Source organism: Spizellomyces punctatus (genome assembly GCF_000182565.1).
Source record: "Spizellomyces punctatus DAOM BR117 chromosome Unknown supercont1.11, whole genome shotgun sequence".
In the NCBI taxonomy this organism is placed as follows: Eukaryota; Fungi; Chytridiomycota; class Chytridiomycetes; order Spizellomycetales; family Spizellomycetaceae; genus Spizellomyces; species Spizellomyces punctatus.
In genome coordinates this window covers 480739-507103 of record NW_015971547.1, presented here as the reverse complement: position 1 = coordinate 507103, position 26365 = coordinate 480739, and the positions used below count along the sequence as shown (strand labels likewise).

The window sequence follows — 26365 nt, the reverse complement described above, 5'->3', positions numbered from 1 at the left end:
AAAATATTTGGAGCACTTGCTCTGATTTGGGTGTTTATCCCCAACATATCATGTTCGCTGAGAATAGCAATTGGGGATTCTTCATTGCATTGATTATAAGAGCTTCAATTGGCGCACGACATGCCGCTTGGGCAGGTAGATGAAATCAGGATGGTACTGGAAGGCGGTCGATATTGGACCTGGATAATGGCTGTTGCGGGCCTCAACAAGGCGGGTTCACATTTTGTATTTGTGATAGCTGTGGCTCCAGATTGAATTTTATAGTGAATGGAATAAGCTTCCGGACGGACGGCCCGTCAACTTCCGAAGGTAGTTATGGACGTGAAAGGTACCCCGTGCATACGAAGTTGGTATTCCATCATTTCATCTCGCCGCCCAACATGATTGCCGAATTGCTTGTCTCGCCGTCTTAAACTTAGAGAGTCGCATATGCAAGATCTGGTCGTGAACGACAGTATGCCTCCTCTTTCCCGATAGCACCAATTCTATGATGTCGCCCCAGGTCGTTATTTAAAGATCAATTAACCATCCTGGTTGAGAGAATCCAGTAATCCATCCCTATTGAGCCTTTATAAGCGGCACACCTTTTCACGCTCCCCTCCATTCTTGCTGGCTTTAGCTGGTTACGGGAATGTAACCGTGAAGCTTTCGACTGTCTTGGGCTCTCCTCCGATGGATAAACTTTCCTCGCAGTGGCTTCCAATAACTGGCTGAAGATCGGTTACTTCATGCGTAAGGTACCCAGCGATGTGATTTTTAAGGCAAGGCAGGCTAATATCCGAACCTCAAATAACAGTCCCTTGGCACCCTTGGTAAGCCCAAAACCTGATTTTGATCCACTAAGCACTGGTTTTACACATTTGAAGTGCGGCTCCATCCAGTGTCGTATTACGTAGGCAGCTGATCGCCCGTCTTTTGGTCCTCCAAATGCAACAGCAGGAGAGAACGTCCACCGAAAATGACACACATTTCACAACAACGGTGGAGCTTGTTGGCCTCCAGTTCACCAGGAAAACAGTTGAAACCTATATTGCTAACACACGAGCGGTGGAAAGAGGGGGGGCACTTTTGAACAGTATATCCCACACTCGTGCAGCGCTCGAAGGGCACGTATTGAAATTGGAGGCAAAGTGCAAGGGAACGGCTCAGTATGACATTGTTGTTCGACTTAACGTCGAGACGCAAGGTCAGGAGTCCGTCATGCCAAGTTAAATGCGTAGTCTGACTCTTGCTCTTAGATGTGGTTGATGCAACATGCACCTGTCCGGTACCGACCAAAGGAAAGTGCAAACACTGCGCCGCTGTAATGCTACTATTTTGTGCGCGGTATGAAGACTTTTTGCCAAAGGTACAAATTTGGTGGTTGCATGTGTCAAATGGGAATGCTAACTCGTCTTACAGAGTATTGAATCTAGCAACATCGGGCATCCGGAGAGAGGAACTGGATCATCAATACCGCGCACACCACAGAAACCAGCAGTATTGAAAACTCCTCTCTCTACTCCAGCAAAGCGAAAGCTGCCGTGGAACACTAATGATGGGCAGAAGAGAGTAAAAAAGACCATACCTGCGAGTTCTACGTCAACGCAGAGCAACGCAGCAAGTCCCAAGCAAGCCGGAACGCATCCCGCACAAGCAAAGAGCACACCAGTCTCCAAAGAACAAACACCCAAACATCCATCCGTACTCTACATCCAAACCGATGACGAAGTATTGGAGGCTGCTCGAAAGTACCTTCTCCCATTCCGTCAACAACGACTACGAGAATTGGAGGAAGAAGAGAAGAGACGAGTAATTGAAGAACCAACTGGATCAAAGTCGATGAGACCCATGAAGTCGACGGGACGTCTAAAAACTTCCAAGAGGAACATCAAAGGAAAACCCAAAGTGCCAGATCCAAACTTTTGGAACATTATTGATCCTCACGAAGACGATAGCGTTCGTGGAGATACCAACCAAAATCTTCCCGTGCCGAATCGCCGGACGGTTGAGCATGCAAGACCATCATCACCACGGAAACAGGATAGTTTCTTGAATGACGATACCAAATACCTCCCACGCACAGGCTCATCCGAGCAGTCAACAACTGTACACACGAAGCGCGCCATCTTATTGGATTCAGATACAGATGACGACACCGACGCACCAAATAACAACGTCGCACCTCCGAACGAAGGGACAAATCCAGTGCTACATGCACCTGCTACACTGAAACAAGGAGAAACAGAAGTACACGAACGCCCGTTACAAGGTCTGTTGGGAGAATCCGACACAGACGACGACGGAGATGATAAGCTGGGATCTAATCCGAGTACCTTGGACTCTTCACCGATTGCAAGCATGCCCGCTCATGAAAGTACATCTATAGGTACTTCTCGTCGACATGAGGGCAAGTCTTGGGGGGATGCCAAGCTGACAGACAGGATAAATGCCACGACTGGGGGATCCAAGCCTGCTACTAATAGAATTGACGCGATGCTGGAAGACTTGTTTTTTTAATATGTGGTTGTGGCTTGAATGTACTCTATCAATTTGTATTGCCGTTTTACCATGGTATTGATGTGCACGATGCCGAAGCTCCTTCGACAGAGATTCCCGTCCTGCGGCCACTGCTCAGCCTTATGACGAGCGCTGAGTGATGAACAGTTGGACTAGTCATAGGGCGTTTGTTGATCCACTTTGCGGTGTGTTGAGGTATTCAGGCAGTAGCACTAGTTCCAACGAGGATATATATTGCTGCAATAATCGAGTCTATTTTATGTGTAGGAAACTTGATGCAATAACTAGGACCACACTACATGTCCATCATAGAAATGAAAACAGAAAGATGGGCTACTTATCCAGTTACCCACCCAATCACGCCCGCCACTAATTACTCACTGCCGGCCGCTTCCCCGCACCATCTACCCACCTCGCATGAACAGCATTCAAAAACTCTGCAACTGCCCAGTTCGCCACATTCGCTCTCGGACTCGAAAACGCATCAAAAGCATGATGCGCTCTTGGCAACTCGACGTAATACACCAACGCACCTTCCCTTTTTCGCAATACATTCACAAAATGCCGTACAGAGCCTGTGGGTACCAATTCATCATTGCCGCCCTGAAGGACCAGGAAAGGAGGGATGGACTCTGCAGTGGCAGCCGCAGAAATTGGACAGGCGTTGTCCTTGAGCCATGATTTACTGGTTGCGAAGCTGGGAAGACCGCATATGGCACGGGCGAACCATTCGTTAGCGTTGCGGTGAGCGTAGCCGCTTTGTCCAGTCATGTCCACCACGGGGTAGTAGCCAACGCAGGCCGATAGGGACGTATCGGTGCTTTCAAAACCTTTGGTTCCTGGTCAACGAAAGGAGAGGGACCGGATAACCCACGTATGCACGTACCCGGCTGGAATGCTGGATTGTTCTGAGTAAGTGCCATCATGCTTGCAATGTGTCCACCAGCAGAACCTCCACTGACTGCCACAAAATCTGTTTTATCAAAGTGTCAGCACATTCGACCCATCAACAACGTTGAAAAACAGGCAGAGACCCGCTTACCTGGATCACCACCATATTTATGAATATTCTCCCGTACCCATCGCAAGGCCCTCTTGGCATCAATCAAGTGATCCGGGTATAGAACGCCAGGGCTGAGTCTATAGTTGATATTTACCACCACCTGCAGAAAACATGAATGTCACAAATGGGCGCAAAATCACGTAACCGGGATGAGCACACACCCAATTATGCGATGCCATATACCAGCACACAGGCATCGTAAGCATCCTTTTATCACCAAATTGCCATGCTCCGCCATGGATGTAAATTAATACGGGACGCTTCGCGGGTCCGGACGTCCGGTGAAGAACGTCGAGTTGGAGCTGGCGTTCCGAGCTGCGTCCAAATTGTCGCAACTCTTCGTCCGTGACGTACGTTACTATGGGAAAGTTATGTTAGAGGCAGGCACTTATGGTGCATGACGGTCATATTGTATATTGAGAAAATAAATAACGTACTATCACGGTGTTCCATCACGTCCCAAGGTCGCCAATACGGTATCACGCTCTGAAGGAAAAATGGAAGACTACCACAAAAACTCGGTCAATAATGTCACTGTTACATTATGAGATGCGGAATCCGTACCTGATGGGCACGCTATCAAACACACCCAACCGCGACGCAGAAGACTGTAGTTCGATTTCCATTCTTTGGACCTCTTTGACGACTGCGATACGAGATGTAATATACCCATGACAAAAGATAGCCGACAATACCAACATTGACATAGTGACAAGGGATATAGAGAGTTTCCCCAAGGTCGTATCTACGGCGACAGGTGAACACATACTCAAGGCCCAGGGTACTCGCTCCGACTTACCAAATACCCCCAACCACCACGCCGCGACCACCAGCCACCAATTCCCCAAAATCACCGCCCCCGTCACCTCTTGAAACATCAGTCCAGAGCTCATCAACCCCCATTTTGCAATTGGGTGCTGGATACTCGGAGGAAAGAAACTATAGTAGATGCATATGAGACCAAAGAGTTGGGCGCCAATGAGCCACATGGACGCCAAGACTGTGAGGTAGGCTGTCGGGTGCATGGTCGACGGGATAGCAGAGGAGGAGCCTAAAGAGATAAAACGGTGTTCGGTGCACTCCGACAAACGTTGAACACCCCAGGGGGTAAAAGATGTTCCGCCTGCACACAAGCCCGTTTAGCCTCGCGTCGTGACCTTTTTGTTAAGCGAAACGTCGACGACGAACGGCCAACAAACTGGTTTTTTGCAAAGCTTTTTCTTTGTCGACCCATACAACCCATAAAGCACCCACTTCCTTTCATCCGTTTGTCCACATTCACAAAGTAACAACTTTGAAATAATGACTGCAACACTTAAACGAGAGTGTGCATTACGTAAGCGAGGCTTACCACGCGACCGAATGTCCGCCCGCAGCAAAGCACGTCCGATAACCACAGACGAGCCCGCCCATAATGTCATTTTTGCATAAACTGTGTCCATGTCTGGGCTCAAGAGGTGAGTGTTTTGTGTCGCGATACCATTTGATTGTAAATAATGATTTGTTTCCGTAGGATCCAAGGAGAGTGTTCACCCAGTGCAGGAAAAACAAGGCAATGAAAAAGAGACAAAAAGTGAAATGAAAATAGTTGATGTGCCGGTTGATGATAATCAGGTGGTCAAGGCAGAGCTCACGATGACAGATGAACATTTGGTGGTTGACGAAGACTTCGATGAGCATATTGATGCACCAATCTTGGAGTCATCAAAGGTGGAGCCACCATTACAACCCACCACCCGCTCAACACATGGATCAACAAACGCACTTGACCAATCCCCCGACGGACCACCCCGCTCCAAAGCAGCCTTTACAGACGACCCATCTGAACCAAGTATAGGTGTCCGAGGGCTCCTAAATCGCTCTCGAATCAAGAAGGAGACAGTGGAGGTAATGGACGTTGGGATTTCTGATAAGGAGGATACTCTAGAGAGGAGGGAAGGACAAGCAGAGACTGTAAAGATGGTGCACCCGTTTGAGGTGGAGGAGCTGTGAGATTTTATAAAGAGGTAATAAATAGAGATTTCTTTTATTTCTTTCGTTTCAGCTTTTTAGTCGGTGCTTTTTCCTCTTTTTCCCCAACACGATCCATTTCTGCCCACACATCCTCCTCCCCCTTCTCCTCCTCTTCGGCCTCTTCCACCTCCTCCTCCACCTCATCCACCAGCAGTCCCGTTAACCGCTGCTTCAAATACACTTTTCGCGCCAACTTTCGTTCTTGATCATACACCCTGACGAACCGATCCAATCCTACCACTACTACCGAATCTTTTGATGCGCTGATGCTTGTGATGGCTCCTGGCGACACTGGGAACTTTCCAACCAGCTTGGCTGTTTTTGTGTGCGGGTCCAGGGTGTAGTCGAGAAGATGCCCGGTTGTATCGGATACAATGGTTTGGATGCTGTTTCCGTTTTCGTAAAAACCAAGGCTTTTGAGAGGAGACTCGCCCACCGTGATATTGATAATGGGCCGACGTGCAACAGTGGTATCGTACAGTCTCAAATGAGAATGGGCAGAAATCGTTATAATGCGCGTAGCAGACACGAATGCAAGATTCGTTATCCAGATCGGTACACGCATGTCCAGGTAATCGTTTGCAACATTTTTGGCCGTCCATTTTGGTGTTGGGGGGTTTGCGAGTGTTGAGAGATCCCACAGTGTTAAATCTTGTTCGTCTCCCCCTGTTGCCAGGAGGTGAGGGTTAGATGAATGCACTTGTGCCCGAAAAAGTAGTGTCCGCTTCAGATTGTAGGTTCCCGGTGGAAAGGCGGGTGAGCCCGTCGGGGGAGGCATGACGTGAAGATTTCCCCGATCTGTGCAGGCAACCAATGTCCTAACGTCGAGAAAGATCAAAACAAATCCAAACAGAGCTCAAGATACTCTCTAGCTTACCCATCGACATCGGCAACACCCACAAAATGCTCCCCCTTGCGATGCTTGTTTAACACAACTTTTCCCTGCTCATCCACCTCTTGTTCAAACACCTTGTGATGTCTAACAATGGAACCTGCTTCAATGTCCCAGTATTCTGCTACGCCATTTTTGCGGGCTACGAGTACCGTTTGTTGGGATGATGCAAAACATATGAACTGGATCTCAGCTTCTCTGTCAATTGTCCCTAGGGTGCGGGGTGGAGGGATGGATGGTGTGGATGCGTTTGTCCGTGGTTTTTTAGGGGTGGGTGTGGATCGGGGTATGGAGGTGATTTTAATAAGACCTACTTCATCGCTGGTAATGTAGCGCATGGTTGTGCCGTCAACAAAATGGCAAGCCCAATTCCACCGCGAGCGGAGAAGGACGAACAAAAACAATTCAAACGCTTTGTCATGAAATGCCATGGCAACAAATATCACACGTGATATAATGATGGTTAAACTTGGGTGGATTGTGAGTGGAATGCATGGATGCGGTTGGGGCAATCTTGAGTAAGACATGATGATCGAGGCAATCGCGTCCGGTTTTCCAAAGTGTTTTTGCCACGCTCGTTTACGTTTACCGATAGAATTGCCATCGTTTTTTTGGATAAAGGCCGTACGCTGAACGATCCGTATTCTTGCGATAACCACCGTGCATAAAATGGAGGTCGACGCGCAAGATGAGGGCAACGGCGGAGGGCTTATCAGACCTGACGACGAAGAGGTATTTTAACATCTGTGCCGTCTGTAGCTTTTCATCATGTCGACCTTGCCAATAGGTGGGAACGGTACCACCACCGGACCAGCTCTCAGAGCTTTACGACTCCCGACATACAGCGAACAGCTCGCAGTGGGAGCAAACATTAAAGAATGTCATTCCCGCCATTGTCAGCATTCGGTTTATAAGCGTGCGGAACTTTGGTAAGTTATCGTCTGCCTCCTTTATTGTTCGCATTATTGAAGGTCTCTTATCTATCGATAGATACGGAATATCAGCGTGCATCTCAAGCAAGTGGATTCATTGTTGATAAGACGAGAGGGGTGCGGCCACTGCGTGGATATAGTACGAAGGGGACACTGGCTTATGCCTTTCTTACACTCCTATGTGGCAGATTGTCTTGACCAACCGACATGTGGTACAACCGGGGCCTATCTTGGCCGAAGCGATTTTAAATGAATCAAAGGAAGAAATACAATTGACTCCGATATATCGTGATCCGGGTAGGTGTGCTGCATGGATTACGGTGACTATTTGTCTGGTTAAATTTGACAATTCTTTCTTCCCGTCTACAGTCCATGACTTTGGGTAATGCTGTCATCTATGGAAGACGAGAGACACAGAATGACTAGTCGCTTATGCACTTCTTGTAGCTTCTTCCAATTTGATGCTTCCACTGTGAAGTACATGAAGGTGCGTCTACGGTAAAAGGTCGCTTCTCTTCCCAAAACTTAATGATTTGTTACAGATCGTCGAGATTCCGCTGGCACCCGAGCAAGCTCGCGTTGGCATTGATATACGTGTGGTAATGCCGAGGCATGCCGTTGACTTGCTGTGTTTCATTAAGGTCACTGATCTATGTACTTGCTTTGACCGTTTAGGTCGGCAACGACTCTGGAGAGAGACTAAGCATATTAAGCGGGACATTAGCGAGGTACGTTGTTTGCAACTTTACTCCTATAGATCACTAGCATCTAAGCTATCCATCGTGAACAGACTAGATCGAAAAGCACCGTACTACGGGGCAGGGAGATTTAACGGTTGGTTGGGCTCTTTGATCGCGTACCCAATCTCGTCGGTTATTGATTGAGATCCAACTGATTTGGATGCGTGCAGATTGGAACACCTGTGGGTTGGATCACCTTTTGCTATCGCTTTTTACGCATTGGCTCACGCGAGCCCCTTCTTAGTCTATTACCAAGCGGCGTCTATGACGTCGGGAGGTGAGTGCGCGATCGTGATGATGACGAGGAGATTGAAAGTCAGTATTTTGCTGATCAGATAAACGATTGCATTTTAGGCAGCTCCGGATCACCAGTTATCAATGTTGAAGGAAATGCCATTGCACTGAATGCAGGTAATGACCCGTGAATTCCACACTCCTGCGCTACCATGTCGACCAACAGTCTTTGTTGTAGGGGGAGCTACTTTGAGCGCTTCAAGCTTCTTCTTACCACTGGATAGAGTCGTTCGCGTATTGAAATTGATTCAGCAAGGTCAACCAATTCCTAGAGGTAAGAGCAAAATGATCTTTTGGAATTTGGCTGGGTGTGCTCATTGTGGCATCAGGAACGGTTCAGACAGTTTTCAAGTAAGCCCTTCTGATTGAATGGATGGGAACGTAGGTGATCAGATGTAAAAGGATTTACTTCTCTCTTTTTTTTTTCTTAACTGAAAAGATTCACTCCGTACGATGAAGTCAAGCGACTGGGCCTTGATGCTCCCAAAGAAGCCACTGTGCGTGATATGTTCCCTGAGAGCACTGGTATGCTGACAGTCAGGTATGTCTGCAACTGGTGGTCATTATTATCACGGAATCTGTTATGCTTAACATACCATCTTCTAGTCAGGTCGTGCCAAAAGGGCCCGCGGATGGTCGACTGGAGGTCTGTGTGATATGCGCTGTCATGACCTTGAAAATATGTCACTAAGCAGGGCACAATGCAGGCGGGCGATATTTTACTGAAGGTCAATGGCCAGTCTCTGATTTCGTTTGTTCCTCTCGAGGAGATTTTGGACTCGAGTGTTAATGAAGAGATTCATCTGCTTGTGCAAAGGTGGGCAGTGTCGTAACTTTGATGGGATGTTCCCGATTTGACGATTGTGGTGGTATCATAGAGGGCTTGAGGTGAAGGACATTGTGCTACGCGTTCAAGACCTCCATAGTATTACCCCGGATCGGTTTGTCGAAGTCGGTGGAGGGATCTTGAATAACCTATCATACCAAATAGCACGAAGTTTTATGGTGCCCGTTGGAGGTGTATTCGTTGCTGGTGAGTCTAGCACTCTCTTCTGCCCAGGGGAGTAGTCATTTATTTACTATTGTTAGGTGCTGGCTATATGTTGCATCTGGCTGGAATACAAAGGAGATGCGTCATCACAGCGCTGAACAATGTCCCTACGCCTACAATCGACCGGTTTGTTGAGGTCATGAGCAGCTTGAAGAATAATGAGCGAGTCCCGATCAGACACTATCACCTGAGCGATATCAATAAGGAGAAGTTGGCCTTGGTACAGGTTGACCGACGCTGGCATCCCTTTAATATGGCGACCCGGAACGACAAAACCGGTGTATGGGATTATGCCCCCCTGCCACCCTGTATTGGCGAGGCGGTTTTTAAACCCCATACTGCGTCGCATATTAGATTGGATGAAAGCTTGGGACCAGCTCGCGCCGTAGTACCTGCACTGGTGCATGTAGAATTTCATCTGCCTTTCCGAATTGATGGCGTAATCCATCAAGTTCATAATGGAATCGGTTTGGTCATCGATTCGACCAAAGGACTTGTCATTGTGGACAAGCACGCCATACCGACCTCTGTGGGCGATATCTTATTAACATTTGCGAACTCGATCATCGTCCCAGGACGACTGGTCTACCTTCACCAAGTGTACAACTATGCTATCGTTCAATACGGGGTGGAACTGCTGGGTCAAACGTTTGTCCAGGAAGCCACTATCTCAAATAAGCCGCTGAATCAAGGCGACCCGGTTTTCCTGATCGCTCTCACAAAATCCTACCAGCCTATTGTTCGCAAAACGGTTGTTACAAACGTACGCCAATTCTACGTTAATGAACCCATTCCACCTGCTTATCGCGCCATGAACGTTGAGGGGATCGAACTGGAGAATCCTGTCTCACAGGGCGGCGTGCTGACTGATTCGCAAGGGCATGTCCAGGCGCTATATGCAGCATATACGAAGCATGCCGCTAAAAGTCGAAATGAGTTTTATTTGGGACTGCCCATTGAGGTGGCATTACCTGTCATTGAGCAGTTGAGGCGTGGCGACAGACCAGTATTGAAAGGGCTGGAGGTAGAATTGACGTATGCGCAAATTGCTCATGCGAGAATACTCGGCTTGAGTGATGAATGGGTCAGTATCGTTCAATTGATCATGATGGAAGCCGAATAGGTTGGGTTTTGACACATGTATCTTGTAGGTAAAACGCATCGAAGGATCACACCTCAGTCGGCGAAATGTGTTGGTCGTGCGCCGGTTGACATCGGGCACGGATGCGTCCAAATTGTTGAAAGAAGGCGATTTGATCCTTGCTGTGGACGGCCAACCTGCGACCAAGTTTATGGACATTATGGACCACGTCGGACGAGACACACTGGAACTGGTAGGTGTTTGGATGACGCGTCTTATCATGTTGTGTGGCATTAATAAGCCTCGTAAAAGACCGTACTGCGCGAAGGAAACGAAGCGAATATTTCGGTTCCCTTGTCGCTTTTGGACGCTACTGGAACTGAGAGGATCGTCGGATGGTCGGGAGCAATTTTTCAGAGTAGGTGGTTGTATAAACGTAAGACTGAGATCCTCACTGACTCTCGATCTCTAGTGCCACATAAGGCTGTTTATCAGCAATTAAAGGATGTGCCGAATGGTAAGTTTGATGAGATCTGTGCTGTGGACATGTTTGGTATTCATTTCGGGGATTTCAGGGGTTTTATGCTCGGTTGTATATGATGGGTCACCCTCTCAGCTTTACAATTTGCATCCACTCACATGGGTAACGGAGGTAAAGATCTGCCTGGAAGCTGCTCTATTCTTGCTCAAGCTATGGATGTAATCTGTATGACATTTGTAGATTAACGGCCAAAGTATCGATTCATTGGATGCCTTCCTGGCAGCAGTCTCGACAATACCGTCCGGGTCCTTTGCGCGCTTACGAACTGTCACGTTCAACCGCTTTGTCAAGGTCATCACCATTCGGACCAACCGACATTACTTTGGAACATGGGAAATCAGGAGAAATGAGGACGTTACCATGAGGGTTAATGGAACTAGTAGAGAGGGAAATCAGTCTGAATGGTCTTTTACAAGTTTTAGTTAGATATCTTTAATCATCAGCATCAGCAATATATCATGATCGCTAATAGATAATGTTGACAAACAGACAAAATGATATGTATTATCATGATAAGTAATTCCCACCCATACCTCCCAACCCATTGACTCCCCCTACGCCACCCATACCCGGCATACCCATGTTATTCGCAGTCAATACCGCGCCATTCGGTCCAACTGCCTGTACTCCAGCTAAATTTACAGGTACTCCCACGGGTGGCATGCCCTGTACGGGCATGGCAGGCATGCCTTGCATCATGGCGGGTGTCATCATCGGCGTAGGCATACCAGCCGCCAAGAACTGAGGGGAAGCAACAGGCTGACCGTACTGAGCCTGCAAAAAGTCGTGGAAGTAAACGTGGTTCAAAGCGTCCTTGGCGCTTATTCTTCGAGTTGGCTCATAAACCAGCATTTTGCTCAATAGATCGTATCCCATCCAGTCCATGTTAGGTATTTTCGATGAGAGGACTTGTCCCTGATATATCGGCCAGTTTGGTTTGTACTCGGGTAGCTCTGATACTCGTGGCCAAATCTCATCCGTCGGTGTTCCGAGGAGTTTAAAGATTTTGTAGAGTTGGTCTTCGTTTGTTTTACCTGGAAAGAGCGGTTTTCCCGAGTACATTTCGGCCATGATACAGCCTGCCGACCAAATGTCAATGGAAGTGGAGTAGTTGCGGGATCCGAGGAGGACGTCGGGGGCGCGGTACCAGAGGGTTACGACTTCGTTGGAGAAGGTGTTGACGGGGATACCAAATGCACGAGCAAGACCAAAATCGCCAAGTTTTAGCTCGCCTTTGGAATTGATGAGCTATGTGCATATTGTTAATGATCCTGGTTGATTGTTTGCGTGGGCGATGAAAATTCTACATACCAGGTTCTGTGGTTTCAAATCTCTATGCAGCACGCGGTTATCATGACAAAAGGCTATCCCCTTCAACAACTGATACATGAACCATTTGGCCATATGCGGCTGAATCATTCCACCCGTTCCCAATGAATCCATATACTTTTTCAAATCCTGGTCCATGTACTCAAACACCAGCGTCAATGTCTTTTCAGTGTGAATGACATCGTGGAGACGGACGATATTTGGATGTCGCAGTTCTTTCATTAACGATATTTCCCGTATAGCTGTGGATGGTGCACCTTCTTCATTATCGAGATGAATTTCCTTCAGAGCAACGATGGAACCGTCGTTGCGGTTTTTGCCCTTGTACACAGTGGCATAAGTTCCTTCTCCAAGCTTTTCCAAACGAATGTAGCGCTCCATTGAGGACATGGTTGATGTGATAGGGCGTACGCTGTTGAAGTGTGGGGAGCAAGAGGTAATTGTATCACTGACAAGCTACTGTTGTTGTGGCTGTTGGTGACCGTTTTCGCTGCAAGTCGCCAAACGTGCCGACAATGGATTGCTGAAACCGCTGGCAGACCCCAAAGTATCTGCTCGGACGACAGTGTAGATGCCTGACCAATGCCGGGTTGCAACAAAATGTCCAAACAACAATGGAGGGGGAAATTGTCAACTTTTGAGGTTATTATCGCAGTCCAGAAGACGCTTGTCGGACGCGGAGGCTGGGGGCGTGATGCGGCGGCACAGTCACGTTGATAGAATCCTTCTGGCCATGGCGAGATCAGCACACCCACAACGTTCATGCAACGTGTTAAAACGTATCGATCAACACTTATAGTTGGAACGTCAATCAAAGCACTTAAAGAACAGCCATCCCACCCAACGGAAGCAGAAAGACCACCACCAAAGCATCGCAAGAAAAGTTGAGCATGTCAAATGGTTCGGCGGTGGATCGATCGTTGGATTTTGGCGCGGAATATGCTTACCTACACAAAAGTCACGAGATTACACAACCTCCGACGGCCAACGCGTTTCAGAAAGAAGATGGTTTTTGCAACTGGGACGGAAAATAAAAAGGGAGGACCTTGCGTTGCAATCGCCCGGGATCTGTTTGCGATTGTAGTTGGCGGACGAGTTTAACGAGAGACAGCAAAATGTCAGGAAGACAGCGAGACATGGATATCGAGGCCTACCCAATGGGCTCTCCCAAAGTTGAAAAGAAGGGCGTGAACAAGTTTGCAGACCAAGTGGGAAGCGGTGCCATGAAGGGCGTCAAAGCTGTCGGCGGTGTCCTGGACAACTTTAAAGAGTTCTTGAACCGGGGTAACGTGGTTGACCTCGCGGTCGGTATCGTTATGGGAGCGGCTTTCACAGCGATCGTTACCTCGCTTGTGCAAGACATTTTCACGCCCTTCATTTCGTTGGCAACGTCGGCCAACTTGGCCAACAACTTTTTGATCCTGCGTTGTCCCAAAGCTGTTAACGCAAGCCAGCCTTTCTTTCCGGACTATCCTCCCCGCTCCTTTTGTCAGGACTTTTGGAAGACGACCGCTGAAGCTCAAAAAGCGGGCGCAGTAACATGGTAAGCACATAGTATTACATGCGCTACTCCTGAATCCTTTATTAACGCTGCTGCTCTCTTTAGGAACTGGTAAGCAATACTGATCCTTGTTGATCCTGATCGCGATCGTACCCTTACCGATCCTAAATTTTAGGGGTAACTTTGTTCAGAGCGTAATCAACTTTTTGATCATCTCGGTCATCATTTTCTTCATTGTTAAAAGTAAGCAGCGCCGTGCACAATCTTTACAGACATTTTTGACTAACTCTCATGTCTCAATCAGTCTATGCTGCTGCGTTCCGTCGCAAGAAGCCCGATGTCAAGACCAAGGAGTGCCCATTCTGCTGCAAAGACGTTCCCATCAAAGCTACACGTTGCCCCATGTGTACATCGGACCTTGATCCTCCTTCGGAAACTTCTCAACCTGAACCCGCTCTTCTCATCGTCGACAAAAACGGCGCAAAGAAATGGCGGTGATTTACGCCGATCTGTATAAATCTAGATTGCTTTTTGGCTGTGTATTTTCTTTTTGGGACGTTTGTTTTTTTGTATTTAGCTAAAGTTTCTTTGGTTAGATAATTTCTAGTTACATGTTTTAGAAAGTGGAATGTAAAAATGAATGATATTTTACATGTAGATTTACAATAACAAACGCAAGTATCTATCCTTATATGTGCAATTTACTTTTTGGTGATGCAGTGCAATGGAAACCAGTTGGCCAGATCCGCCAACCAGCCATCCCAGATATGCCTCATGCACCTGCATAGCGAAGCTAAGATGCCCACCGCTACTCAGGCTGCATCTTCACCTCATATACATCCGACATCGCCTCCAATGCTAAACTCCGTAATGATAGATTCGCTCCAAAGAACGCCATAATTGCCCTCATCTCCACCTGCGGAGCAAAAGTATCAGGCTTTGCATCCTTTGACAAAAATTCACAACCGATCTTTTCCATACCGCAGAATTCGGCATTGTATGTCCCTTGCCTGGGATCTCATGGACCTCGAGCTTGCCGTCTTGTGGTATCACTCTCTTGAGAAACGTCATCTTCATGCCCACTATTACTACCTTGTTACAAACGACAGTAAATCAATTGGCAGCACTGACCCTCTTTTTCCACTCATTATGGCCAATAACGTCATCGTTCAGTCCTTGCGTTATCAGCAATTTCACACCCTTGTTCACCTCTGGTAGCTTCCCGCTGTACAAGGCTTCACTTGGCCATCCACTGACACTAACTGCACCGCCTAGCCTGATGGTCCCGAAAAGGGCTAGATCAATCGCACAAACTCCTCCTTGAGAAAACCCAAACAAAAAGATGTTTTCTGCTGGCCAGCGGTCAGGAGCTTCTGGACTGGCCAAGATGGCTTTGTTGAGAAGGTTAACGAGGAGGTTGCGAGTTGTCTTGACGGCCTCTTGCACGACAGCAGAAGAATGGGGTCGCTCTGTCCATGATAATCTGTTGTCAGTTATCCACCCATATATTCGTACTCAAAGACTGAACCGCACCATTTCCCTCGGCATCAAATGCGGGAGCCCATCCAGTCCCTTCATGATACGGTATCGGACAAGGCCCTTTTATGGCCAACAGGGACGTTTGGGGCAGTCGCATCTTTTTTCCAAAGTTTATAAAGTTCTCTGCATTCCCAGCATAGTGGTCACTTGTTGAATTCTGCATATATAGTCATCTCGTTAGGAGTTGGTACCTGGTGTATCTCCTAAGCACAACTGTGTGAGCAATGGTAGGAAAGGGTCATTGTGAATGGGAATGACATACCAAGTCCGTGGAAGAGAATGAGAAGGTTGTGGTCAACCCCGTCATGGCTTGGGCTGTAAACGAACTATTCCGACAAGATCAGGAAGGGCCGAGGGATAGGACTGTGTTGTTTTCTTACGTGCAAGTCTGGAAAGTGTGCGGGATTCGGAGGAGTTTTTTGTATGGAAGACTTGCTGATTTCACAAGATTGCAAATGCCTCATCGTTTGTAGAATATGCTGAGGACTCTGGATTTGATCGACTTGTGATAAGCAACTTCCAGTGGTTTAAATGGTCACACTGTTTGCCTGCGCAATTGGAGGAATGAAATGGGTTTGCGTCTCGGTGACAGCGGGCGCACAATTCGATGTTTCGAGTAATTACGGGCTTCACTTTCTGCTGATTCTCTCAACGGGGCATTTCCCAATTATGCAAATACCAACCACGTTCCAGCAGCATATATCGATAATTACTTCACGTTCACACCAAACTGTATGCAAAAAAAAAAAAACAAATCTTTCACCAGGATCAAGAATCTAGGGACTTTCTACAACAAGCCGCCTGTAAACAATAGCGCACTGCCTGTCCACAAAACATAAATACACTCTTCAAAGCTTTGCCTTAGGTGCTTCTACCGGGGCTTCTTTGGCCGCTGCTACTTCCTCGTACAATGCGTCAATGATTGGCCTGTACTTATCCTATAACCAAGAAATAAACGTCAGCAACATTCACCAATCTTTGACAATGCTGGATATACATACCGCAGCTTCATTTCGCTTCAACTTGAAAGTCGGTGTCATCATGTTGTTGTCCACACTCCACACTTCGGGTTCCAGATGAATTGCCTTGACAAATTCGAAACCGCGAAGTTTATCGGCTTTTCCAAAACTGTCAAGATCTGCTTGAACGGCTTTACGGAATTTGGGGTTTTTGCAGAGTTCCACCATGTGGGGTTGGGGAGGTTGCGCAGGGTTAAGTGGTACGCCGGCCGGGGTGTTGGCGGGGAGGAGACCATGGTCTTTGGCCCATTGAGTGCTGTACTCGGGGTCGGGGACCACCACACCGACGAGTTCGCTCTGCAAACTGTCACCGTGGACATACATCTGAGCAACAAAGTTACTCTTAATGTACGTGTTTTCAATCTAATTGAACCTGTGTAAGCAGGGTCGTCATGGTCAAACCTTAGCGTCAAGTACTTCTCACCTTCTCCGGGGCAATGTACTCTCCTTGTGCCAACTTGAAAATGTTCTTCTTACGATCGATAATGTAGATTCTTCCCTTTTCGTCAATGGAACCGATATCACCAGTCTTAAGCCAGCCGTCTTCAGTGATAGTCTCCGCAGTCTTCTCAGGGTCCTTGTGGTAACCTTTGAAGACGTTGTGTCCACGGATCCAGATTTCTCCTTTGTTGTCGTTTGCATTGTAGTTCATCTCCGGGACCGAAACAAGCTTAACTTCTTGGCTGCATTAAATCGAAAGCATCATGAGGATCATCTCATACACCCTGCGTAGATGACGATGCGACACTCACCAAGCAATTGGCGGGCCCACGTGGCCCACAGTGTAATCCCCAGGCCAGGTGACACCACAACCAGCAGTGGACTCGGTCTGACCGTAGCCTTCGGAGATTTGGAATCCAAAAGCGGCCCTCAAGAAAGCCATAACATCCTTGCTAAGGGGAGCAGATCCAGACAAGATGAAGCGCATTTTTCCACCCATTACCGCCTTCACCTTATTGAAAACCAGGCGGTCCCAAACAGGGTGCGTTAGTGAGCCCTGTTTCAAACCCTCAAGCTTGGAGTTGAGTGCCATGCGGAAAAGGCCTGCCTTCACCGCGGAGCCAGACTCTAGGGCTCCCTGGTTGATTTTATCGTAAATACGGTTGAGAAGACGAGGAACCGAGGGGAAGGTAGTGGGCTTCAAGGTGGTGAAATCGTCCATCAACAGTGTAACTAATCAAATGTTCCAGTAAGGACCAGTACCTGACAAAGATGCAAAAAAAAAGACTACGTACCATCACCCCGGAAAAAGCCAATGGCGGCTCCCTTGACAACAACCGAGTTGATGACCACCTTTTCAAACACGTGCGCCAGCGGGAGGTAACTACAATGGATATCATCCTTCCACATAGGAATTGTCATTTCGGTAGCGCGCTGGACGGCAACTGCATTGGCGTGTGTCAACAGTGCACCCTTGGGGTTTCCGGTTGTTCCCGACGTGTAGCAAATGCACCAAATGTCATCTGGAACGGGCAATCGCAAAGGAACGGGGTTCTGTTTACCCAACTCTTCCACCTCATTAAACTCATACAAGGCAATCTCCTTTTCTGTGGCCCATTGCTTGAGGACGCTGTACGCAGATGGCCCGTTCGTGGCACCAGGTGTCAAAGACTCCATGACAACGATCGCCTTGAGGGTCGGGATCTGCTCCGACAGCTTTAGCAAGATAGGCACCTTGTCGATGGAGGTCACGACAATCGGGACATCAGCGTGATTCAGGATGAACTCTGTGGTCTCGGGACCGAGCGTATCGTAGAGAGCAACGGTGGCAAGCGCGTACGCATCCGCTGCCCAACTTGTGATGAGCCATTCTGGGCGGTTGATCTGATTCCCAAATCTCAGTTGCTGGTTGCAAAGCATCAACTGACTTTGCAGGTACTTACCGAGTAGATACCAATGTTGTACTTGTCCTCAGCGTCGCCACCAACGACATCGGTGTAGATCTGCTGCAAACCGGCACCAAGGTTGAGGCGCCGCTCACCAACCTTTTTGTACGTTTCCCACGTATAGCCGCTCCATTGCAATGCTCCAGTCTTGTCCCGGCCGATCACCCGACGATGTCCAAGTAGAGGACCGTTCGGGTTGGTCTTGATACCCTGCTCAAGAAGATCGTAGACAGTTTTGATACCGGGGTAATCCTTGACGAGTTCTCCAGGGGACAAGGCGGACCGGAAGATTCCTATGAGACCATACTTGTGTATTAGAACACACTGATGCACACAATGTGCTGTCAACGTGTAGAAACACACCAGTCTCTGTATCATCCTTTCGAGTTCCAGGTAGCTCCACCGCCTGCTGCTTGAACTTCATCAGCGACTCTGGGTCATAGTATGGAACATTAAGGTTCCCAGGTTTATTTGCAAATGCGTGCATGGTGGTGGGCGAACAAGAGGAATATATGGAATGGTGCTAGATGAAAAACGGTAGTCCAATGTTCAGTCCGTGATCTCTTTTTGTTACAAGCACAATTGTCAAAGTAGACGTTCTACACCCGCCAACCTACCTGTCACTGGAGATTGCGTAGGAGGTACTTGTGCGTGCCTTGTTTGCACAGGAAACCGTTGGCGGATGGGGGGTTGAAATGGCGTAAATTCAACAAAACGGAAAGACGCAACGAGTTGAATCCGGCAGCGATTTCATCCGCCCCAAATGTCACATGGGGCAGATTGACATGTGACTGGAAGATCTTATTGGGGGCTTAGCCAACGGAACGAGATGACAAAGTGCTTCAAGGCGAACTTTAAATTGCTGTTGCATTGCAGTTTGAGTAGATTTCATTTCAACTTTTGTTGCCGATGGCTCCTTCCAAAGCGCCAGAAATCCCGCGGGTTCTTCCCATCATCCCGACACGCAATAACCGGGTCCTCCTGCCCGGAATCGTGCTTCGCCTGCAAATTGGGAGGAGAGACACGACGCATCTGATGGACCAGCTATGGCTCCAATATGCGAAAAACCAGAGCATCATTGTCGGCTGCGTTCCCATCAAACCTATTGCCAAGGATGATCAATCAAGTAACGGTACATCTACACCGACCTCTTCTGTATCCCGCTTGGGAAAGCCACGTACCGTCGAGCAGGACGATGGCCGGAAACCTATAGACCAAAGCGAGCTCTTTTCATGGGGTGTTGCTGCCCGCATTGTGGCATTTAAAAAGAATAGTCCTAATGAGGCTAGACTCTCTCGCGCTACATATGCTGTGACATTGGAAGGTTGGTTTCCTGCTAGTGGTACCTCTTAATAGCCTTAGTTTTGACTCTGATTTGCAGGGATTGCGCGATTCAAAATTGAAAAGTTTGTAAAAACTGTTCCATATTTCGAAGCTGCTATAAGCATCCATATGGAGATGGAGATTGATAAAGAGGACACAGAGCTGCAAGCAATCATTCTGAACCTGCGCACAAGTGGACATGGTTAGTTTGTCCCTCCCGAATAGAATTTGCGCAGTTGTGCTAACTTTTTGAATCAAGAACTAGCCAATGTTCTTTCCCAACTACAGCTTCCACCAACAGTACTCAACCAACTCAGGCAAATGCTCGACTCAACGCCACCAGGTCAGCTGGCTGACTTGTTCGCCAGTATGATCGATGTGAGCATGGAGGAAAAACTGCAAATTTTGGAGACCATTGATGTGAAGACGCGGATTACCCGTACCTTGGAGCTGCTCACGCGACAGATACAAGTCCTAAAGATATCTCAAAAGCTACAATCCACCGTGGAGAGTAAATTAGGGAAAAAGCAACGGGAGTTTTACCTCCGTCAACAGGTAAATTTCCGCATCAAAATCTTTACGCAAATGTGGTAAATAGCTCAATTTGTGCACTAGCTTGATGCGATCAAAAAGGAATTGGGAGAGTCAGATGACCAGGAGGAGGACGACGTGGCAGACCTCACAAAACGGATCTCCGAAGCAAAACTGCCAGAAGAAGCAACCAAAGCCGCTGAACGTGAACTTCGCCGTCTGAAGCGGATGCATCCGAGTATGGCAGAGTATCAGGTCGTTCGTACCTATCTAGAATGGCTGTCCGAACTCCCGTGGGAGAAGCAAACTGAGGACGTGATGGACATTGCGCGGGCCCGAAGTCAATTGGATGAAGATCATTTTGGGTTGGAGAAGGTCAAAACCCGTATTCTCGAGTACCTTGCTGTCCGGAAACTTAAGCAAGATCTCAAGGGACCAATTTTGTGCTTCCTTGGGCCTCCAGGAGTTGGGAAAACGAGTCTGGGCAAATCTTTGGCGAATGCCTTGGGACGTAAATTCCATCGTATTTCTCTGGGGGGCGTGAGGGATGAAGCCGAGATCCGTGGACATAGGCGAACTTATATTGGTGCGCTTCCTGGGCGGATCATTCAGGGACTTCGAAGATGTGGTGTGAATAATCCAGTAATCCTACTCGGTATGTGCTTTTTGCATCGTTTATATAAGTCCAAACTTTGGTATTCTTCTGGACTCACCTTGCTGTTTGCCTTTCGCAGACGAGATAGATAAGCTGGGCCATGACGCCCGTGGGGACCCTTCCTCAGCATTGCTCGAAGTTTTGGATCCAGAGCAGAATTCAACTTTCACCGATCATTACCTCAACGTTCCCTTTGATCTTTCCAATGTCCTTTTCATTGCCACCGCAAACGATGCAGATACGATTCCGGGTCCGCTGTTCGATCGTATGGTGAGGATACAGCAAATTGAAATTAGATGTGATGATTTGGTACCAGAAACTGACATAATTGCAACGTTTAATAGGAAGTGATACGCATTCCTGGATACACATTTGATGAGAAACTTCACATTGCAAAACGGCACCTTTTGCCAAAGCAAATCAAAGCTCACGGAATTGAACCTGACGAAATTCGGATTGAGGAGAATGTCCTCATGAAGATTGCCACGGGGTACACCCGTGAAGCCGGTGTCCGTAACTTGGAGCGGGAAATTGGAGCGGTTTGTCGAGCGATGGCCGTGGAGTATGCGGATGCAAAGGAAAAGACTACCCCTGATGCGTTCAATGGGAACGTGACACCAGAAAAGCTGGAGAAGATTCTTGGACCAGAGAGATTTGATGATGAAGTTGCGGAACGGGCCTCGATACCGGGTGTTGTGACTGGATTGGCTTGGACAGCCAGTGGGTCCGGTGGATTGTTATTTATTGAGGCGACGCAGATGGCTGGGAAGGGGGTGCTTCATCTAACCGGTAGGTTCCTTTCCATTTGTGACTTGGTCATAATGTAAGACAGATTTATTGACTTTGCTTTGTCTCCGAAACGACAGGCAAACTGGGTGACGTGATCAAGGAATCCGCTCAATTGGGTCTAACTTGGGTCCGCGCAAACGCCACCCGCCTAGGTCTCGCCAAAGTCTCAACCTCGAATGTCCTTGAAGGTCTCGATGTCCACATCCATCTCCCCGCCGGTGCGATTCCCAAAGATGGTCCTAGCGCCGGTGTCACTATCGTCACTGCCCTCGTCTCCCTCTTTTCCCAAAAACCTGTTCGCGACCATACTGCGATGACAGGCGAAATAACATTGAGGGGCCAAGTACTCCCCGTCGGCGGTATCAAGGAAAAAGTCCTTGCAGCTCATCGTGGTGGCATTCGACGGGTCATCATACCGTTTCGAAATGCCAATGATTTGCGAGAGGTCCCCGCAAACGTGAGAAAGGATATTGAGTTTGTGTTTGCCAAAACGGTTGATGAGGTACTTGCTGCTGCTTTTGAGGATGGGTGGAAAGGTACGAACAAGAATCTGGGTACCCCTGCGTCTGAGGATGGGACGTTTGGGCAGCAGGTCTATGTTAAGGCCAAATTGTAGAGCAGATGTAGAATAGCTGGCGTATATTTTTTTATGTTTGTGTGAACTTTTGCTTGTATTTTCTTTCTCATTTGTGTTCTATGGTTCGAAAATAGTCGTTATTTTGAAATACCCTTACCTTTCTGTGGAGGACAATGTGTGATCGTCCTTGTCAGCTCTTCCACCTCTGTAAGAAGTTTGGCCACCGTCACCATCTTTTGGTCAAAAAGTGGTGTGAACAGACAACGTCCGACGCCTTTTCATCTGCAAGTCTTTCTATTTGACAGCATGCTATTCCACATCATCCGCGTACGACCAAGCCTACGTTTGACGCAGCACTGGCGGTGCATATTCCATCGACATATTCATTGGTAGAGGATGAGCTATATATATGGAAGTGGATAATAGTGTAGATCTAGAAATAATCCCAGGCTACGAGCAGTATTGTCATTGGGTTGAGCGTATTGGGTAGCTTGCGTGCGTACAATAACCGATAACCGGTAGCAGTGGCTCCAAGCTCCTTTGAAACGTACGAGATATCAAAACAGTTTGGCAGCGTGCTGGACAATTCTTTGCTGACGGGATTCTAACACTTTTGTGTTGAAATTTGTCCGTGCACAGATTGGCGGGCCTCCCGAATCAGCGAAAACACTGGCTGGTATCACATCTCCAATGTGCGTTGACACGGCTCTTGTTCCATTAACCGACCTATCAGGCTTGATGCCTAGTGCTTTCTGAGCTCGACATCACAATGTTTGCAAATTCAAGATAGTGCTCATATGCGCCAAGTTTTTGATTTGGATTGTCAAGTTTGACAATTTGGAAGATTATTTTATTTATTGGTCATGAAAAAGTCGTTTGGAATAGGCATTTTAATATTTTATTATATCAAGATTACAAGAACTGCTACTGTACAATAGGCACTTTATTACAAGATCACAAAGACTTATCGCACCCAAACAACCAAAACACCATAGGCAAGTACAATAGCAAAAGGTTCCACTCTGCATTTACCCGGGCTTGTGACCGGCAACCACAAGTGCAAGACTTGTGGCAGGCTGCATTTGAACCACAAACGAACGTACGCACCTTTATCGTTCCCTGCAAAGAAATGGTGCGCCGAAACGGAAAAGAAAACAAGGTACAAACCCGCCGCGCCGACCGAAGGAGGAGGAGAACCGACCGACCGACCGCCCGACCGACCGAAGGAGGAGAACCGACCGACCGACCGCCCGACCGAAGGAGGAAGACCGACCGACCGACCGAGATATGAGGCGCGACCGAGATATGAGGACCGTCCGAGATAAGAGGCACAACCGAAGACCGACCGACCGACCGAGATGAGGCACGACCGAAATATGAGGCACAACCGAAGGAAGACCGACCGACGGACCGAAATATGAGGCGAACCGAAGGAAATATGAGGCCCGAGTGAACGGAGAGACGCGAACGAACGAAGGAGGGAAGACCGAACGAATGAAAGCCGGCCGACCGAACGAACGAAAGACGACCGAACGAACGAACTAAAATAAATAAGAAAAGTGAAAGACAAGCACGCAACAGGAAGGCAAGAACAGAGGAAAACAAGAAACATGAGAAGAAGAAGAAAAAAAACGAGTGAAGACAAGTTGGGGAGATGGGCGAGAGGGTGCCTTTTTATAGACTTTCCGAGGCCCCCCCATCTCGCGCAGTACTCCCCCATCAATCTCCAAAAAGAAAAGAAACGGGGCCTAATTGCGATGGCGTGCTGGGGCTGGTATTCGGGATATCGCGGAAGAAAAAAACAAAAAACGCGCGCGCGTGTCAATGTGGTCAGGTATTTCAAATACACTCGTCATCATGCAAGGGGTAAACCTGGTCGTTCCATCCACGCATGGAGTAATTGAAATTGCAGGGTTCTTTTGTACACCAGCTGCATGACCCATTACGTTCTGGATCTACTGCACCTCGTTCAACAGCGCAAAGAACAAACAATGTCCGTCCAATTCATGCGCTAAACGAATTATGCGAGTATCCATCTCCAATAATGCATAATAAGCACTGCAGCTGTTCACCCCGTAAGAGTAGATGGACATGCAACCTACGGTGGGCCTGGGCAGAAGGGCTCATAGGAAAAAGAAGGAAGGAGACCAAGGCGATATGTCAACTTTTCGCGAGGCTTAGTTACGCGTGCGTCTGCGGCACAGTTTTCTTAGAGGTGTTCCATGTCCCATGGACCCACCCTCTCCTTTTGTATATTTCAACGGGCATTTTAATGTATATTTGAAGATGGAATTTCAAATATTCGTAGAAAGACACTTTGAGAGTGTAATTATTTTATGCAGTGCTGGGCTTTAGCAAGGAATAGGACGACGGTGGTGAGTTGAGAGCTAGCATCCTCCATCCGTCCTGCAGCAGCGTTCTTGGCATACTCCAATGGGCGTTCAGAGTTAGAGCGATAATTGGACAAGAAGCATGGAAGGAAGGGACTTGTGTTCTGATGTATCTGTCCTGTGTGACGATAGAGTACGCGATATCCGCGTGCGTCATCGCCTTTGTATCCCCCTTTGGTCATTCTTCTTGATATGGAAGATTCAAGGACCTGTATGTGTGATGATGGAATATCATTGGAAGATAGACGCTGATGAGTTAGTAAAACCCATGTTCCAGTCATTATCAAGTCGAAACGTTGGGAGATATGCTGAAGGCATAAGTTGAAAAACATTGATACATTTACATTGAGTGCCAGACTCTGCCAGACGCTGCCATACGGCTGCATGCTTGAGCTGCTTGGATTACTGCGCGATGTGCATCCATCTTCCTTCAAACTTCCTTGTCTTGTATGCATTCATGATGACGACAGCAGGAGATGACCTTTGGATGGAACGCGCACGCGGTCAAGGTGCCGCCCATCGTGTCCCGTGTTATCCCGACGGCAAGGGACAAATTGCATGCCCTTCAAAGGATCCTTATCCGTGCAACGTAATAGAGGCAGTTAATTAGGTCTGACAATGACGACCTTCCTGGATGGGCCTGTAGAGATTATGTTCGAATGCATTGCACTTGCATTTTTGGTGCAATGCATTGAAAGTAATGACTCGAGTCTTGATGGAAGGAATTATGTATGATTGGATGCGATAGCATGAAATGCTCTTTGGGCAAAAGACCATCCGTAGCACTGCGCATTACTGCTATGAAATCCTGCACATCCTGGTCTGTGGTCTGAGGAGACTGGCAGGCAAAGAATGAGAACCGACGCCCAAATGCAATACATGACGTTTTACACGGCGCTAATCGGTAAAAGATACACACTGCTTGCCTTCAAGAGGCGACGGTATTCTGCATCCAATCCATTCAGTTGTACACTAGAAAGCAGCTGCTGGCGAATGCATTGGATTATCCATAGAGCCCTTGGATTATCCATAAGGCAATATGATGATTCGACCATGGGCGCGTTTACATAATATTGGCTCGCGCGTGTGCAAGGGGAACGAATGCACGCCAGGAGGGGAACACGACGAAGACAATGATTGGGCGGCGACAATGATTGGGCGTTCATGGCGTGCTCAGAAGAATGACGTACGCAGGATACGTTATCTTCCGCCGAGAATTCCGCATTGCAAAAAACAGCGCAGTCCCCCAGGGTTATAAAAGACGACCTTTCTCGCCTCCCCCCGGCTTCTTCTTTACGCGGTGGGGTTTTCTTGTGCTTGGGTTTTTGAGGTGGTATTTGTTTTGTGTTTTGTGCTTTTATCTCAGGTTTGCAAGGTCGGGTTTTTCTTGTCTTCTTCTTCTTCTTTATTTCCTGCCGCGTATTCTAGTCTTCTTTGGTTGAACAGGACTGAGTGACCCGCGTTGGGGGAGCGGCACCCACGATCCACCTCGGTGGGAGTGTTCTCTGGTTCCGGCCAGGGGGAGGGCCTGTAATAAAGAAAAAGAGCTTGTCTCTTACAATAAAGGATGAAATAAAAGGAAGAAACTTTACAATCATTGATGAACGCGGTCATGCTCTGCGCAATACAAAATCCAACAAAAAAACAAAGTATTTTCCAATGCATCTCTTGATACGAATGCGATTTGAAAAGCAGTAAAAATGCCATGGGTTATTGCCAT

General features: G+C 47.8%; 10 protein-coding genes across 11 annotated transcripts; 5 read left to right on the top strand and 5 right to left on the bottom strand.

Annotated features, from left to right (window-relative positions):
* Positions 1-927: 927 nt before the first annotated feature.
* SPPG_06241 (uncharacterized protein) lies at positions 928-2558 on the top strand (the record flags this gene model as incomplete). The annotated part of the gene is made up of 3 exons (XM_016754450.1): positions 928-1186; positions 1239-1348; positions 1402-2558. The coding sequence occupies 3 exons, from the start codon at positions 928-930 to the stop codon at positions 2497-2499; spliced, it is 1467 nt and encodes a 488-aa protein (XP_016606592.1). The 3' UTR covers positions 2500-2558.
* Positions 2559-2710: 152 nt separating this feature from the next.
* SPPG_06240 (uncharacterized protein) lies at positions 2711-4837 on the bottom strand. Its single transcript, XM_016754449.1, has 7 exons — positions 4362-4837; positions 4127-4307; positions 4000-4067; positions 3724-3920; positions 3542-3662; positions 3386-3472; positions 2711-3329 (listed from the first exon to the last, which is right to left on the bottom strand). The coding sequence occupies exons 1-7, from the start codon at positions 4585-4587 to the stop codon at positions 2869-2871; spliced, it is 1341 nt and encodes a 446-aa protein (XP_016606591.1). The 5' UTR covers positions 4588-4837; the 3' UTR covers positions 2711-2868.
* Positions 4838-4879: 42 nt separating this feature from the next.
* On the top strand, positions 4880-6009 carry SPPG_06239 (the record flags this gene model as incomplete). Of its 2 annotated transcripts, XM_016754448.1 has the most annotated exons (3): positions 4977-5019; positions 5076-5568; positions 5727-6009. In XM_016754448.1, the coding sequence occupies 2 exons, from the start codon at positions 4977-4979 to the stop codon at positions 5552-5554; spliced, it is 522 nt and encodes a 173-aa protein (XP_016606590.1). In that variant the 3' UTR covers positions 5555-5568; positions 5727-6009. The 2 variants fall into 2 exon arrangements, with proteins under 2 accessions (XP_016606589.1, XP_016606590.1); XM_016754447.1 differs by lacking the exon at positions 5727-6009 and having other exon boundaries at positions 4880-5019; positions 5076-5634.
* Positions 5556-6836, bottom strand: SPPG_06238 (ribosome biosynthesis protein NSA1). Its single transcript, XM_016754446.1, has 2 exons — positions 6453-6836; positions 5556-6393 (listed from the first exon to the last, which is right to left on the bottom strand). The coding sequence occupies exons 1-2, from the start codon at positions 6803-6805 to the stop codon at positions 5589-5591; spliced, it is 1158 nt and encodes a 385-aa protein (XP_016606588.1). The 5' UTR covers positions 6806-6836; the 3' UTR covers positions 5556-5588.
* Positions 6837-7002: 166 nt separating this feature from the next.
* On the top strand, positions 7003-11601 carry SPPG_06237 (uncharacterized protein). Its single transcript, XM_016754445.1, has 24 exons — positions 7003-7199; positions 7255-7396; positions 7458-7516; positions 7588-7696; positions 7769-7781; positions 7847-7886; positions 7942-7998; positions 8075-8127; positions 8190-8233; positions 8310-8321; positions 8384-8416; positions 8494-8550; positions 8612-8707; positions 8763-8784; positions 8873-8974; positions 9040-9079; positions 9141-9250; positions 9312-9466; positions 9523-10568; positions 10636-10818; positions 10878-10983; positions 11038-11082; positions 11141-11217; positions 11287-11601. The coding sequence occupies exons 1-24, from the start codon at positions 7137-7139 to the stop codon at positions 11530-11532; spliced, it is 2910 nt and encodes a 969-aa protein (XP_016606587.1). The 5' UTR covers positions 7003-7136; the 3' UTR covers positions 11533-11601.
* Positions 11438-13318, bottom strand: SPPG_06236 (CMGC/CDK/CDK5 protein kinase). Its single transcript, XM_016754444.1, has 2 exons — positions 12418-13318; positions 11438-12354 (listed from the first exon to the last, which is right to left on the bottom strand). The coding sequence occupies exons 1-2, from the start codon at positions 12823-12825 to the stop codon at positions 11614-11616; spliced, it is 1149 nt and encodes a 382-aa protein (XP_016606586.1). The 5' UTR covers positions 12826-13318; the 3' UTR covers positions 11438-11613.
* A 48-nt stretch (positions 13319-13366) lies between these two features.
* Positions 13367-14629, top strand: SPPG_06235 (large conductance mechanosensitive channel protein). The gene is made up of 4 exons (XM_016754443.1): positions 13367-13978; positions 14042-14047; positions 14112-14179; positions 14241-14629. The coding sequence occupies exons 1-4, from the start codon at positions 13551-13553 to the stop codon at positions 14432-14434; spliced, it is 696 nt and encodes a 231-aa protein (XP_016606585.1). The 5' UTR covers positions 13367-13550; the 3' UTR covers positions 14435-14629.
* Positions 14630-14744: 115 nt separating this feature from the next.
* Positions 14745-15939, bottom strand: SPPG_06234 (uncharacterized protein; the record flags this gene model as incomplete). The annotated part of the gene is made up of 7 exons (XM_016754442.1): positions 14745-14852; positions 14918-15007; positions 15068-15405; positions 15470-15598; positions 15667-15678; positions 15738-15801; positions 15856-15939. 7 exons carry the CDS (start codon positions 15937-15939, stop codon positions 14745-14747), a joined length of 825 nt encoding a protein of 274 aa, XP_016606584.1.
* A 384-nt stretch (positions 15940-16323) lies between these two features.
* Positions 16324-18867, bottom strand: SPPG_06233 (uncharacterized protein; the record flags this gene model as incomplete). Its single annotated transcript, XM_016754441.1, has 7 exons — positions 16324-16413; positions 16477-16857; positions 16919-17177; positions 17247-17667; positions 17730-18318; positions 18378-18673; positions 18744-18867. The coding sequence occupies 7 exons, from the start codon at positions 18865-18867 to the stop codon at positions 16324-16326; spliced, it is 2160 nt and encodes a 719-aa protein (XP_016606583.1).
* A 359-nt stretch (positions 18868-19226) lies between these two features.
* SPPG_06232 (ATP-dependent protease La) lies at positions 19227-22418 on the top strand. Its single transcript, XM_016754440.1, has 7 exons — positions 19227-19704; positions 19762-19905; positions 19963-20258; positions 20319-20889; positions 20969-21159; positions 21234-21678; positions 21756-22418. Exons 1-7 carry the CDS (start codon positions 19290-19292, stop codon positions 22292-22294), a joined length of 2601 nt encoding a protein of 866 aa, XP_016606582.1. The 5' UTR covers positions 19227-19289; the 3' UTR covers positions 22295-22418.
* Positions 22419-26365: the final 3947 nt, after the last annotated feature.

What these genes read in the sequence shown, in the direction of transcription:
- SPPG_06240 (XM_016754449.1), bottom strand. Translation starts at nt 4,587, where the DNA reads ATGCACCCGACAGCCTACCTCACAGTCTTGGCGTCCATGTGGCTCATT. An exon ending in GTGGTGGTTGGGGGTATTTG is followed by an intron (nt 4,308 to 4,361) that starts GTAAGTCGGAGC and finishes CTGTCGCCGTAG; the next exon opens with ATACGACCTTGGGGAAACTC. An exon ending in TAAATATGGTGGTGATCCAG is followed by an intron (nt 3,473 to 3,541) that starts GTAAGCGGGTCT and finishes TTGATAAAACAG; the next exon opens with ATTTTGTGGCAGTCAGTGGA.
- SPPG_06238 (XM_016754446.1), bottom strand. Translation starts at nt 6,805, where the DNA reads ATGCGCTACATTACCAGCGATGAAGTAGGTCTTATTAAAATCACCTCC. An exon ending in GGTGTTGCCGATGTCGATGG is followed by an intron (nt 6,394 to 6,452) that starts GTAAGCTAGAGA and finishes TCTCGACGTTAG; the next exon opens with GACATTGGTTGCCTGCACAG.
- SPPG_06237 (XM_016754445.1), top strand. Translation starts at nt 7,137, where the DNA reads ATGGAGGTCGACGCGCAAGATGAGGGCAACGGCGGAGGGCTTATCAGA. An exon ending in TTAAGCGGGACATTAGCGAG is followed by an intron (nt 8,128 to 8,189) that starts GTACGTTGTTTG and finishes CATCGTGAACAG; the next exon opens with ACTAGATCGAAAAGCACCGT. An exon ending in TGGAGGTGTATTCGTTGCTG is followed by an intron (nt 9,467 to 9,522) that starts GTGAGTCTAGCA and finishes TACTATTGTTAG; the next exon opens with GTGCTGGCTATATGTTGCAT.
- SPPG_06236 (XM_016754444.1), bottom strand. Translation starts at nt 12,825, where the DNA reads ATGTCCTCAATGGAGCGCTACATTCGTTTGGAAAAGCTTGGAGAAGGA. An exon ending in ATTTGAAACCACAGAACCTG is followed by an intron (nt 12,355 to 12,417) that starts GTATGTAGAATT and finishes ATATGCACATAG; the next exon opens with CTCATCAATTCCAAAGGCGA.
- SPPG_06235 (XM_016754443.1), top strand. Translation starts at nt 13,551, where the DNA reads ATGTCAGGAAGACAGCGAGACATGGATATCGAGGCCTACCCAATGGGC. An exon ending in CATTTTCTTCATTGTTAAAA is followed by an intron (nt 14,180 to 14,240) that starts GTAAGCAGCGCC and finishes TGTCTCAATCAG; the next exon opens with TCTATGCTGCTGCGTTCCGT.
- SPPG_06232 (XM_016754440.1), top strand. Translation starts at nt 19,290, where the DNA reads ATGGCTCCTTCCAAAGCGCCAGAAATCCCGCGGGTTCTTCCCATCATC. An exon ending in CCTGCGCACAAGTGGACATG is followed by an intron (nt 19,906 to 19,962) that starts GTTAGTTTGTCC and finishes TTTTGAATCAAG; the next exon opens with AACTAGCCAATGTTCTTTCC. An exon ending in AGTTTTACCTCCGTCAACAG is followed by an intron (nt 20,259 to 20,318) that starts GTAAATTTCCGC and finishes TTTGTGCACTAG; the next exon opens with CTTGATGCGATCAAAAAGGA.